Source organism: Branchiostoma floridae, chromosome 9, assembly GCF_000003815.2.
Source record: "Branchiostoma floridae strain S238N-H82 chromosome 9, Bfl_VNyyK, whole genome shotgun sequence".
NCBI classification, from domain to species: domain Eukaryota; kingdom Metazoa; phylum Chordata; class Leptocardii; order Amphioxiformes; family Branchiostomatidae; genus Branchiostoma; species Branchiostoma floridae.
The window spans coordinates 6,253,072-6,267,715 of NC_049987.1; the positions used below are offsets into that span (position 1 = coordinate 6,253,072).

At 42.1% G+C, this 14,644-nt stretch overlaps 1 protein-coding gene across 4 annotated transcripts in view; it reads right to left on the reverse strand.

Annotated features, from left to right (window-relative positions):
- LOC118423426 (cyclic nucleotide-binding domain-containing protein 2-like) overlaps positions 1-14,369 on the reverse strand; it is a 16,357-nt gene extending 1,988 nt beyond the window's left edge. The window contains exons 1-13 of one of the 4 annotated variants that reach the window (XM_035831573.1): positions 13,845-14,369; positions 13,038-13,507; positions 12,135-12,252; positions 11,110-11,182; positions 6,858-7,043; positions 6,313-6,482; positions 5,811-5,973; positions 4,257-4,405; positions 3,930-4,008; positions 3,478-3,543; positions 2,658-2,829; positions 2,095-2,225; positions 1,477-1,668 (exon numbers count right to left, since the gene is read on the reverse strand). In XM_035831573.1, the coding sequence (XP_035687466.1) occupies positions 1,477-1,668; positions 2,095-2,225; positions 2,658-2,829; positions 3,478-3,543; positions 3,930-4,008; positions 4,257-4,405; positions 5,811-5,973; positions 6,313-6,482; positions 6,858-7,043; positions 11,110-11,182; positions 12,135-12,252; positions 13,038-13,470 (1,932 nt within the window). In that variant the 5' untranslated portion in view covers positions 13,471-13,507; positions 13,845-14,369. The other 3 variants (XM_035831577.1, XM_035831576.1, XM_035831575.1) reach the window with 3 other exon arrangements.
- Positions 14,370-14,644: the final 275 nt, after the last annotated feature.

A 14,644-nucleotide genomic window follows, 5' to 3' on the forward strand; every position in this document is an offset into this window, starting at 1 on the left:
TGGCAAAGCGACCTTGCGCTACGAGATAATGAATAAGCGCTATAATATCAAGTTTATTGCAAATTCTTGCCCGTGGGCTAATTGCAGGTAACATAGATTCAAACAGTGTAAAATACAATATCACAAGTGTCTACTCTAGTCTAAAACTAGTAAAAGCTAACTCTAGATCCTGGGTTATTGGGTTCGACACCTTTTTCGAAGACAGTGGAAGACGAAAGATCCCACTTTTTCTATTATGTGTGGGTTTAGTGATGTTAAAAGGTGAACTGCTTTCTTTTTGTCAGTGAATGTGAGAAAGTTTGGATGGAATTTGATGGCCTCTTTGAACAGCTCTATTCTTTCTTGGTTATAGAAAGAGCAGTTTGACATGAAATGTGTTTCGTCTTCCACCACATTTGAAGTGCATTGTTTGCACGTTCTTTCACACACGGATAGCCTCTTGTACCGCCCTCTCTCAATTTCGAGAGGGTGGGCACTAATTCTAATTTTGCTGATTGCCGAGCGTAAATCAAAATTATCTAATTCTAAATATTTTTCCATAGTATGTGCTGTTTTACAGGTCTTATAAAACCTTAGCTTACCAGTATCTATACTTAAGTTATGACGAGAGGTTTGGATAAACATATCAGAGATTCTAGATCTTATCATTGTACATATAGATCTGATATCACTAAGTGAGTTACAAGAATAGAAAAGGTAGGAGTGGCCACTACTATCTAAAATTTCTTTCACTCGTTGTGAAAAGGTTCTTCTGCGACTATTAGAAATAGATTTATGTTGATACAAAAGGGCATCAGCTTGTTACAAATGTCTTTGAGAATCCATTTGTAATAAGCGTAGCCAGTAACGAATAACACGCACAGATATATCTAAGTCTAAAGGAAATCTGCCAAGCTCCGCTCTAGATGCTAAATTACTACAATTTCTAGGAACTCCAAGTATATTCTTACAAAAACGGTGATGGGAAATTTCAATTGGGGAGTTGTCATTAATAGACTCTGTGCCCCAAATTTCACACCCATATAGGAGAATCGGCTTTATACAGGTATCAAATATTTTTAACAAGCACAATAATATGTCCTCTCAGTCTCACTGATTAAGAACTTTATCTATAAAAATACCGTCCGAATACAATAAGGCAATGCATATCCAGATCAAAGGGAAATACTTAAAAACGAACGAAGAAAACTGCTGTAGGTTCAGCCGGCTATTGATGCTCAATAGATCGAGTCCTCAGAGTCAGGCAACTCATGCGATACTGTCCAGCGACCTCTGCCAAGTGAAAGCAGAATTGCAGCCCGTGATAAAATATGCATGCCATGAAAGTCGAAATAATGACATCGCGAATTATGTAACATCACTGTTAATATGTTTAGCATCAAACATCCAACTTTGTAGTTCCTAAGTCAGGCTCTAGGTGGCTCTTGTAGCATTGATACAGTACGGGAAGAAAAACTAATATTCTGAGATACTTACAAACACATCACCTCTTTTCAACATCCCTATTTCCACATAAACCACGTCGTTTTTTCTCCTCTGTCTGAGTTGTGCCTCGATGAGAGACCGTAGCGTCATGTCCAGTTCCTCGGGTGGCCTGCGCTGTTTGCCCGCCCGACTCACGTCATGCGAACCGTCGTCTACTTCCACCGTAAACACGTCCATCGATGCCTGATCAATCAAACAAATTAATAAATTAATTAATCAATGTTTATCTAGGATCAATATCGTAGTAAATACTAATAGGTCCTGAGTTATGGTAATGGACGAAATTTACGGTAAAGTTTACTGAATTAAATGTTAGCCAAAAAAAGCTCAAGCAAACCAGCAAGAAACGTATTTGTCTTGTGGTACAATGTTTATTCCACTGTTGTCCTCATTCCAAAATTTGCAGCATTTTGAATCATGGAAAATTGTAGCGTTCTTTGAAGGGTTTGTCGATGGAAACACCATCAAACAGGGAACAAAGAAATCCCACCTACAGCAATATACTCAAACAAATTAATTTTTTTAAGTGGATATAAAGGTTATACTTAAATTTTATGTGCAAGAGAGCTCTCTAGAGTCACAGGGGTCAATGGCCGCTAGTTCACTGACCTGAGGGTCTTGATCGTTGTCCTGGGCGGGGTCCCCGCGGATCGAACGGAGCATGCGCTCGGACCTGCTGCGCATGCTCTCTGATCTATCTATCGGGACCTCTTCTTCCTCTTCACTGTCTGGCTCTTCATCTAAATGTCGGAATTAAGTATGCACGTTATACTCGTATACATCGTGCAGTTCGTATGCCCTATACAACTTTAACAGCTTGTATATACCATTCACAATGTCCAACGAACTCCTCTTAGTTTAAGACGTTTCTTCACAACTCTCTCTCCCCCCCCCCTCTCTCTCGTGTCTTATGCGATTACAAAACCATTTTCCATGACTACTAGAAAGATTTACAAATGTTTTAGAACTTTTTTCATTGTATTCATTCAATACACAAAGACCTATGACATAATCATTCAATAAGGTATACGTACTCACTTATCATACTCTTTGCAGACATACTTTGTCCGTTTTATTTGCATGCAAATCTTGTCTGTTCGGTGTTCAAAAGGGCACCGAAACCCTAGAATTATACACACGAATAACAATAAAACAGACAAACAGACACACACCGGTCCCTCTCTCACCGTGGAAAACATCCTCATCATCCTCGATGACGTCATCATGAACTGCGAAGGAAACCCGTCTTGTGCCTACGTCACTGGGCGGGTCCCCACGCAGGCTGGCGGGGCGGGTCAGACTTTCCTTCTCCAGCACCAGGCTCTTCAGTACCTTACACTGGCCCTGGGAGGGGAAGTAAAAGAAAATACTTTAATCCGACTAGAAATCATGTCTTGTCGTACGGCACCGATTGTTTCACAAAATTGGTACATAATTTAAATAAGTCTTTTCTTCTAGTGTTTGGTTGGCAGCTGAAAATGGTGTTCATTTGCAAAACCATGCCCGAAGGCTAATTGCATGAACATTCTCAAGAGAAAAGTAAAGGAGTACATAACGCTTATGTCTAATCAAATGTATGGTGCATCTATTATTGGCTTTGACTCCCTCTATAAAGACAGTGGCTAATGAACTGTCCCACATTCTGCAAAATGAACGGGTTCAGTTAATAATTGTCGCAACGTTGGTATGTGACGTTGCAATACCTTTGTTGTGTTCGAAATACCTTGGCCTTCAAATGATATGTAAAAATGTGATTTTTTTTTCTTCCGGTGTTTGCTTGGTAGCTGACTAGTTGCCACAACTTTGGCAGATATTCTGTGGTCATTTCATAAAGAACCTTGCCTTCAAGTGATACGAATCTACTACTTTGTGGATTTTGGGAAACAAAATATCGAGTTATACACTACAATAGATATGTTCCTATGAAGACAAATGTGAGGTACATTGTTTTATACTTTACGCTAACGTGTGTTCTTTTGGGAAGCTTCTTACCTCAACACAAACGTATATCCACTCGTCCTCTTCACTATCGTCTACTATGATGTGGTCCGACTTGAACTGAAAATTGCATTATAAAAGTGCAAGTTAGCTCGCTAACAAGAAAACACAAGTAGTATAACGGCAAAAAAACGCAAACAAACGCACAAAAAATCGCCAAACGCTCTACAGAAGACATAACCTTCTTGTTCATTTCTCGGTTCGAAGTAGGCATTCGCAGTCTATGCACTGTGGGCAATATGTCAAACATGTAGACCCCCGGCCACTCTTTATGTATTGCCAAGGACATACAGTGTATTAGTAGTAGTCTACTGCTGCTGCAGTGGTCTGGACACTCTGCAGCTGCATTCAGTCTTTCTTCAACTCTTTCCACTTCGTCCTGTTCATTGCACATGCGAATTGCAAATCGTGAACTAGCTTATGATAAGGCTCTCTTCTATCCTTACCTCCTGCATCTGTGTCTCGATACACAGCTGGCGTAGTGCATCCGGTGGCCAGTAGCGATGTGCAAACAGCGGCACCTGTCTGTTGAGGGTGAAAACGCAGAGCAATTTTGTCATGAGTTGATACTAAAAAGGTAGATGAATATCAATGTTTTCCTTCACTGCAAGATGACAACTACTGAGTCTTAGAATTCTTGTCATTTGATATATCATTTAGTCCCTGAGACCTTCAACCTTCGCCTTGTATCTTCCACAGGAAGTAATGGAATAAGAGTAAAACAAAAATATGTCATATGTAATAAAAATGCAGGTTTTAATACCACAACTGACCTGAGAAATTTGACTCTCTCATCCAGCTCAGCGTCGAAGATTTTTGGACAAACCTCGGCGAAAATCTTGTCATCTACAATGAGGAGTTCACACGGCTCTCTCACGGTCACACTGGCGGTACGGGGGCAGCCGCGGAGCAGCGCGATCTCCTGTGGAAACACGGGAGTAAGAATAGCTCTGTAAGATCTAGTCAAGCGAACCGAAACTGATTTTGTAAGTGGTGAAATATTGTTCACCAGTGCTAGCCAGCATGTCAGATTCGAATATGAGAAAACTGCAGATAGTACAAAATAGAGCGTGTAGACTGTTATTAAGATGTAAATCAGACACGTCTGTTAGGCGGATGCATCTTGAGCTTGGTTGGCCTACAGTGAGTAAGAGATTTTCTTTAAGTACTCTGATTATGTTCTTGAAAATCCTCAATAGCCACGAACCACAAAATGTGTACAATTCCTTCATACCAGTTAATTCATCCCACATGTATAATACTAGATTTTCTGTATCTAACAACTTCAGACTACCCAAACCTAAAACAAACAGTGGAAAACGTACCTTCTTGTACCGAGCAATTATGCTCTGGAACTCATTGCCATCTGACATTAAGGCACTGTGTACATTGTGCAGTTTTAAACAAGCCATCTCCAACATTGTCATCTAGACCTTTGACCTCTAGACACTGTGCTCTATTGTAAATACTTTGTGATTGTTGTATTTTTTAAAATGTATGTATTCATGTTGATTGTCATGTTGATTCATGTTGATTGAACCTTGGAAGATTAGCCCGTAAGGGCTAAAAGGTTTCTTAATAAACAACAATCAAGCGAACCGAAACTGATTTTGTAAGTGGTGATCTCCCTGTAAAGGCTCCATGTTTACAGACAACACTTACGGAAAGGGCGGGAGGTTCAGTTGGATGTAAGAATAGCTCTGTAAGATCTGATGAAGCGAACCGAAACTGATTTGTTAGAGGCGATCTAAGCTGTTACTGTATTTGCTCCACGTTTACAGGCACTACTTATATCTTTTGTAAATCGTTTAAAGACAAAATATGGACATTAAATATGATGAATTTTGTTGTTGTTGTTACCGTACGGAGTTGTTGAAAGACAACAACAATGTTACAAGGGGATCGTTTCTTTAGCTGTGGAATGACAACGTCAAAACGAACCAGAAGTTCCATCACACACCAGGCGGTTTCATTATTATAAATAAGTACTGCAGTAGTTCAATACTATCCTGAGCGCCAAAAAGAGTATTTTACCTACTCCAACAAGTCATTACTTCACATATATAACATTGGAACCACCTTTCCCCTGTAGTTTCTTCAAGTGCTGCAGTGGGCTTTGAACTCTCCTTGGTGCTGAAAAGCCATCAGTTTCAAGCAAAGTAATACATTCGGTTGTCATTAACTGCAAATAAACTTACATACTACCAATGAGTATTCCTCTTTATCATTTCTCTTGTTGTTAAAGCTACTGTTAGTGTACTATTGAATGTAATCTGCAGACACCACATATTGTTGGTATGTAACATAGATACTGCTATACTACCCACCCCGAAGGAGTCCCCTCTGCCCAGTACCGCCTCGGTCCGCATGAAGACTTCGCCCGTGGCCTGGTTGGTGTCCTCGGCGTTCACGAAGACGGAGCCCGAGTACACAAAGTAGAACCCGGACCCGTTATGGCCCTTCCTCAGTACCACCCGCTCAGCTTCCACACTGGAGAAAGAAACTTGGCGATTACTGACATGTGGGGGGTAAAATCAGTAAATACATTTGGATACCACACACACACATACGAACACACAGACACAGACACACACACACACACACACACACACACACACATGCACGCAAATCCACACCCCTGCACATACGCATGCATGCGTGCACACACAGCCACACACACACATAAGCACACTTACACACACATACACACAAACACACACAAACATGTACACACGCACGCACGCAGACACGCACACACACACACACACACACAATCACACAATCACACACACACACGCTATAAGTATAAGAGAAACTGTATTTACTTACCACTGATAGAGAATAGACCGGCACATGATGCCCTGTATGCGCGGTGAGAATACGCGGAACGCCTTCAGACACCGCAGCAGAGCGTGAAGTTTTCGGCATTCCTGCTCGGAGCGGGACCGCGGAGACTTCCCCATGATGTCCGTGGCCCAGCGGGGCAGCCGCATCGTCGCCTACACAACACAGGAAACATAGTGTCTCCTTCTGATACTCATAACAGTACATGCACCATAAGTCTTGCTGTGTCGATGGAAGTTCGGAAAGTAATATTTCGTTCACCCTATCTGGAATTTTAGTCATACCTACTCTGCCAGCAGAGGTTTGACTCCGGCTTAAGGCGTTTTTGTTGGACTGTCTAGTTTGTGCCGTTTTCTTCAAGTCCACAGACCGAACCTTTTCTTTTAGAGTAAGTACTAGCAATACCTACTTTATTTGAAGAAATAGGTACTATATGTAATGTAACAAATGACGAACTAAAATAATTCCTGTCAATCTAGTAGGTCGCAAATATAGCTGAGTTTGCATATATATATTATATAATCCCTTACCTCCGTCCTCCTGGCGTACATGTCCTTGTTGAAGGCGAGAATCTTCTCGTCGTGATGGAGCGTGTGGAAGCGCAGCTCGGCGGCGGTGGGGGTGGTCTTGTCCCGGGAGAGAGTCGTCATGGCGAGCCGGAGCCTGTGCACCAGGATAACCAGCCGCACCGCGTGGTAGAATCGGGCTAGACCAGCCTGGAATGTATAAGGGTATGTGCTCTTTAGTATACGGAAAAGTCTACGAAGTGTATAAACGTCAGAGGGCATTAATGGCCATCCGTACCCAGTTCACCATCATATCGCCAGCCGCATCGCGTGGTAAAATCGGGCTAGACCGGCCTGGAAGGTACAAGGGTAGTACGTACTCTTTAGTGAAAGCATATAAAGTGTGTAAAACTGTGGGTGCAATGATCCAATACACCGCTAGAGGGCAGTCATGGCCAGTCGGAGTCTGTGCACCATCAGGATCACCAGCCGCACCGCTTGGTAAAATAGGGCTAAACCGACCTGGAATATTCAAGCGTACGACTTCGTGCTCTTTAGTACATTTATATGTATACGGAAAAACATACTAAGTGTGCAAAACTGGCGCTGTGATGATACAATACAACGCAAGAGGGCAGTATTGGCGATCTGGAACCTGTCCGAAGAGAACAGTAAATTCTAATCAAAACATGTGTGCACGCCGGGGCTGTAACTACAACTTAGACACATGCATGTTATCTTACAGTAGAACTGTTGGCCAGTTTTTTTTTTTAAACGACGCAGGCACAGGTAGGCAGCCGCACAGTTCTGGCGTCTTAATTTCAAGAAGGCTGTGACAGTAGCGACCACAGACATGTATAGTCTAAGACAGTTTCCGTCTTAAACATTCACGACTATGCCAATAGTAATATGATGATGATCTTAGTCTGCGATCGTTCGACGACGGAATGACAAATATGTCGTGACTGTTGAAAGCCTCTGCACTGGTAATCCTAATGAACAAAATGAACAAAATATTTACTTAAGACCACGTCTTGACTTAAAAAATTGGGCGAGCAAATAAGTGCAAATTTCTGCCCAAATACCCGCCGGTTGCCTGGACGATGTTTGATCATTTTTCATCCCTTTTTATCCTTTCCCACGGTGCGTTAAACACAATCTGGCGGGTTAGGCAAACAGAATTACATCAAGTGGATGGAACAGGTGGGGCCTGTGCGACATATGGGGAGATGTACGGATTCAGCACACCCTCGATGTTTTACGTTTGGACTTCTACGAGTATGCATCACCGAACGATTTGAGAACTATTTAATTCACCCCAAGGGTGTGAAGGGTTGTTTGAAGCTTGTCATTGTGTATGTGTGTGCTTGTGTCTGTCTGCCTGTGTGTCAGCGCTAGCGTTACTAAGGTTACGTTACTACCGTACGATACCCCCCCCCCCCAAAAAAAATCTTTTTTTACCAAAATAAAGGAGAATAAAGAATTTGTGAAAGGGAGAGAAAGGAAAAGACACAGAAACTACAACAGATCCGCGAATTCCACGGATTTCACCCGAATGAGGTCCCTGACATTAAAGTGATGAATAACGCAATCACAGAAGCTATGCCGACAGCCGCTTTTTGTCCTTAACAAAATCAAATATCTAATCCGGAGGCGACTTAAAGGATCAACGTACCTCAAATTAGACGTCTTAAGAGAAAGGACGCATTGTTCGGGAGTATTGTGCAGAGATACACATCTGTTCCTGCGTTTCTTTAGAAAATCGGCGAAATAAGATATCCCTCGCAGAATTTGAGGCTAATTATTTTTCAATTCCTGTTTTCAATACGCAATCTTGGTGGATAAACAAAAAGGTGTTTCTTCATCCACGTTGCTCAATTTCACTTAAAATCTTATCGATGATATAGTAGACAAGAGTTTAAAAATGTAAAAAGATTACAAAGAAGAATTTGTCATGTTTCAGAAGTGTGATACAGACTGATGAATACACACATAATTGTTAAACTCTCGAGTTTTATTAAGTCTTGTTTTGGATTCCTAATCCTTGTGTTGTGTTTCATTCTTTCCTTCCCCAATCAATAATTCTACTATCTGTCTCCTCCCTATCAAAGTTGGACACTTCTACATGATAGATCATGACACATCACTTTACCCCCTGCATGCACCATGCATCAATAACATCATAGTTAAGACATGGCTTAAGAAGACAGAAATAACTAGATAACGCTTAATAGATAAAACCATGATAGTCAAGATTATGGTACGGTTTGAACAGATTCCGTCTAAACACAACTTGAAATCATCTTGTAAAGTTAAGCAGGCGCTAACACTTGCCTCTTGCCGCAGGCTCCTGAAAAAAAAATCACAAAAGACGAAGGAGCTTCCGTACCAGGTATCATATGTCTATCTTAAAGTGATTGATAGAGGAGGAGCTCACAGGTCAAGCCACTGTCCAATTCCGTCCCACGATAATCAACGATTTTTGATATTTCAGACAAGGACCTACGACAGATATTTTCATCACAAGAGTGTTAAATTCTGTACGACACATCTACATAATAATAATAAATCCATCGCCTTGCTGTCTTCACCCTGCAGTATGGTAAGTGTACCCACGATAACAACAGTAGGTGGGGGATTGGAGATAAGCCACCGCCCGGGGGCATGCTCTGTACGTTTCACCTCCTATCCTCGCGTGGGGGAACCTAAATATAGCCTCCATAGCAGGCTCTCTGGCCCTTTTATCGTCTGTTTTTAAATGCATTTTAACTGGCCATTTCTTTGTTGTACTGGGTCGTACGGGCCGGTGGTATATTACACCGAAAGACTTGTCACACCTGGCTTTTACACATCTGACTGCAAATGTTCTTTAACTTAAAAACTATCCAGAGAAGACATACTGTGCTTGGTGATAACATATTCCACTCTACGGGAAAATACGAATTTTTAAATACATCAATCCTAGGTTGGTAACTCTGGTACTTGAAGGCATGACTGTTTCTTATTCGGTACAAGTAACCCAGTACAAAAGAAATGGTCAGCAAAAGTGTATTATGAGCCCCAAAAAGACTAAGAAAGGCCCAGAGATCCTGCGAACCTAAACCAGCAATCGCCATTCTGCAGCTTGACAAGTCCAGGAGATTTATATGCTCGGTCACGTAACAGACAACAAACAAGTGTGTGCGCGAAATCCTATCAACGGTATCATCAATTCACACAGACAACGTGAGGTCTAACAAAGGAGTATGATTAATTACAATCTTAGGTGTGATATTCAAAACAGCTTCAAAAGTTTGCAAAAGCTTTCTCAACAGATGGAAGATCAAAGAAAACCGCTTGTTTAAGACGAAACCAATTTCCTTCAATAGATCGTAAAAATTGTCATTCCTGCCCATTCGTTAAATGAAAGCTATCATTATGGTCAAAACAAAACACTGACTTGCCTGTAAATCTAAAACGTGTCCTGAAATAAAGATACGATGCCGTATAAACATTTATTAAATCCATTGATTTCAGATTGAATACACAGTAAAAGTATCAGTGTTGTGTTTTAGAGGCCACTCAAATTTAATCTCCAACCAGATCCTACGGTGCCATAAGATAGTGTCAAAGCTGGCCAGGGAGTATAGCCGGCTAAGGGAGTCAAACGGGAAGTTTGATACTATACATTACGCACCGTGGATCTGGTTGGAGATTAACTCAAATTCTAATAGACTGTTGGTTGTAGGATTGACAAGAAATAATTGTATAATTGGAAGATCAACATAAAAACAGAGTCTGAGGATAAGTCTGTACATTGATACACATAGTTTCAGAGAGTACATAGTGTCAGTTTCAACAAGGAGCTTTTGTTTCAAGTCTTCCTTCCAATTTGCCATTTCTTTTTTGTCATCTTTTACTTTAAAACGTCTCAGAAACAAAGTCAAAGAACTGAATCGGTGTGGCCCCAGTAATTATAGGTACTGTCTCGTGTTTGCGCATGTTCAGCCGCGGGGCATGATGGGTGCCATAAATCTTAATTTTTGCTATAAATCTTTTCGCGAGGAGACATTAAAAAAACTTGACAAACCGGTCCGTTACCAGGAGACAACACTACACACTGTTAGACAAGTCAGCAAGCCGCCACAAACCATTAGACCACCATTTATTTACAAGATAACCAAAGCTTGAAAAATCCTATGTTTTTCATCTTTTCTTCTGACCATAATTGTCTGATAAATCTTAGAAATTTTACGTATGAAAATAGGATAAAAACTATAGATGAGAAGTAGGCTACCTTTTCTCCTTCCCGCCAGTTCTGTCTACTGTGTGTGGTTCTCTCTCGTGCCCGCCGCCAGAGTGCAACACATCTGAAGTACGAGAAAAGACATGTACGTAATGTACTGAAAGTGAAGTCAAAGATTTTGTACAGCAATCATAACGAGTGCAATGTTAGGAAATCTATCTATAAGGCCAGAGCATAAGGCTGCTGGCTACAGATTCTATACTGTACTATTCTATATACTAGTAGTACTAAGCGACAATGATAGAGGACACAATGAGGTGTTGTATGTTACTCTCCAAGTAGAGGTTGGTGGGAAAATCGCGAAATTTTTCTTTATATGCCATTTTTCGACCAGCTTTGCCACCAAAAAATACGGCATATAAGGAAAAGGTCACGATTTCCCCACCAACCTCTGCTTGGAGAGTATTGTATGTCTGATATACAGTCACATTAGATATACTGATACTCTCAAGTCGTTATGTTGCAATGCCGTTTGAATGGTATGAAATGATACGTGATATGACACCTGGGATTACCATGGATAAAAGCTTCCACGTTAATTAGCTTTTCCAACTCCCTGGTGTTCTTACAAATTAAAAGTGCCCGGTGTTTTCAAAATTAGTCCCCCGTCGCTGGAACATTGCGGCTTGAAATGTGATCTTGTGGTTAATTTGATGTGTTCCTTTTCATTAGATGTCATGAATATTAATAATATCAACGAAACTTCGCTGGAACTACATTGTGCCATGAAGTGAGGGAATGGCTAAATTGGATAAAATTATATATAAGCCTAAAATCCTTATAGTTTAGCCACAGGCTGAGAAGACTTAGGTTGAAACAGATGGACCTCATGTGAAACTGAAAGGGCAGTAGCATTAAGATATTCTTTGTAGGTATTCTCCTTCTTCTAGTAAAAGAAATCAAACAAGAAAATAGGAATAATTTAGATTACACGACCAGGAAACAGAAAGGGACGCTGCATGCATATCGTAAACCTATCGCACGGCGAGTGTGAGCGGATCCCAGATCGCACGTACCTTGCCGCCTGAAACGCTGGGTTGTGCAGCAGGCGGAAGCTGTCCCTCTGTTCGGGAGTCATGCGGCCCAAGCGCCGCCGGAGAGACTCCCGCTTCACCCGGGACCACGCCTCGGTCACTGCGGACAGGGGAGGAATGAGTTGACTTAATTTATTGCACACTTGTACATGGTACAATGTAAGGCAGGGTTAATAAAGCAATTAATACAATACTCGTCTCATCTAAGGTCTATAAGTACGGGAATATGAACGTACATGGCGTATTGAGATGCTGTGATATATATGTACAACTTAACGTTTCAGTCTTTTAGAGTGCATTCCTTTTTAGAGCGTTACATATGTATTGGCCTAAGTATGTAGGCATGAAGTCGGAATGAACGATTCAATAACAATTATGTGTGAGCGAAGTGTGAGCATAATAAAGACGAGGAACAGTTTGGTTTTAGGCAATATCAAATGGCTTTTTTCTCCATTGAATAATGATTGTCGTCTAGAAAATACAAACGGAGAAATACACAAGAGGAACAGGTTTGTAATACACCTGCACCAGGGTTCCAGACTGCAGTGAGACAGTGTTTGTACCAGTTATTGAGTAAGTGAAGAACAACACAATAGACAAGAGGTCAAGAAAATAGACGAAAAGACAATGCATCACTTCGCTGATACAAGAACATAATTTTGTGTATCGTCATCTGCGTTTCTGCAGAATGATTGATAACAGGCTAATACCGATATCTTATCATAAAAGCAAGAAATCCCTCTGTGCCTAAGTACAAAAGTCTAGGTAAATGTATCTACTATCTTTATCATAGTTTTGGTAGGAAGGCTTCATGCCTTCAAATACAAGAGTTACCAAGCACTTTCTAATGAACAAGCACATGCTTTATATGATAGATGTACGTACCATGTCTGTTCACGTCTTGTTGGTTCTCCGATATCAGAGGAGATGCGGTGTACGACCGATGAGTCTTCGGTTTCCGTGCTGTGCTCTCCCCGTCCGTGTCCGTTCCCGGCGTCGACAGGCTCCGGTCCCTCTCGGAAGGAGTTCTCGGGGAGAAGGACGTGCTGGGCCGAGACATGGGCGAGGGAGTCCCGCTCATCGGGTACGAGGCCGTGAGAGGTGGGCGCCTGTTCTCAGCCGTACACGACTGTGGTCTCATGTACAACCGTTTGTCGAACACACCCCTGTTCAAATTAGTTCCCGCAGAGCTGACTTGTCGAGGACTTTTAAAGAACGTCGGCGTTTCTGCGAGCAGGTGCCGTAAAGTTCTTTGTCGCCTCTCGGCGCTAGACGATGATATTCCCGCGTGGGGCGATGTGTCGGTCCCCGCCGCCATATCCTACTCCGTCCTTAGCACCGGTCCTTAGGTGTTGCTATAAACAAAAGTTAGACCAATAAGTATGAATATATCGTAAGTAAAAGATTGTAAGAGAGACTTGCAAATACCAAGTTAAACCAAGTCCTTGGTTAAACCGACTTCGTGTAATATACTAGTCCTGCCAGACTAGAACACTTACTCGAATCGTATCAATTTCACACGCAGCTAATCCATACTTAAGACAGCACCAATCTACGCACTATCACTTCACAATCGTGTATGAAAATCCCCCCTGGAGACGTCCTCGTGCCAAATCTCAAGTCTTCACGGAAGCTAGAAGGTGCATCGACCTAGAACAGAACCGTAACCCACACCAGCGGTTGTGTACGCACCCTGTTGTAACCCGTGTCCTCTGGCCAAATCACTCCACACTGAGACAGGCGTGCGCGCCACGGTTGTCTGGGTGAGGCGAATCGCTCTTGCGATCAGACATCTTATCGGGCTCTTAATTCCGACATTCCAAGACAAAAGACTTCAAGGCGTCCGTGTGAAGTTTACATGAACATCTAAGACTCCCAAGACAGTCTCCAGGACAACGACTAAACAATCAGTCTAATACAGATCTTCTGCTAAGATGCACGGATTCAAAATGCCCACAGTTGAACAACACGTTTACTGCAGTAAATAAAGGGCATTGTTAGGACATGTCGTAAATGTGCCGCACAAAGTTCAGTTGTTGTATGGTGGGAAAAGTTGCCGAAGAGCCTTGTCGACGGCCTGTTTGGTCCGCTGTGAATAGTCCGACTTTTGTGACTGCGGACCTCGCGGAAGTATTTGTCGCAACCCCAATGATTAAAACAAACATCCTGCATTGAAATCAAGCTTCATTTCTCTCTCACCAGCACGCCGTAAGAAGCAAACTCCAACACCGAAACCACGCGAGACCCAGCGCCCATGTCCCGCCTTGTCTATCACGTCTCCATGACGACCCGGTCCCACACGGTGTTGATGACAGTGCTGTCCCTCCCACAATGGAGATAATTTGTCGCCCCTTTCACCTGTAAAGGGCTCATGTCGGCAAATTGACCTGTTTGGAGACAGAACGTCAGATTAGCGATAAGGCTGAGTGTACATATGTATAACAGAGTACTTACATGAAAGACACTGTGCCACACATTGCATGTACATGTAA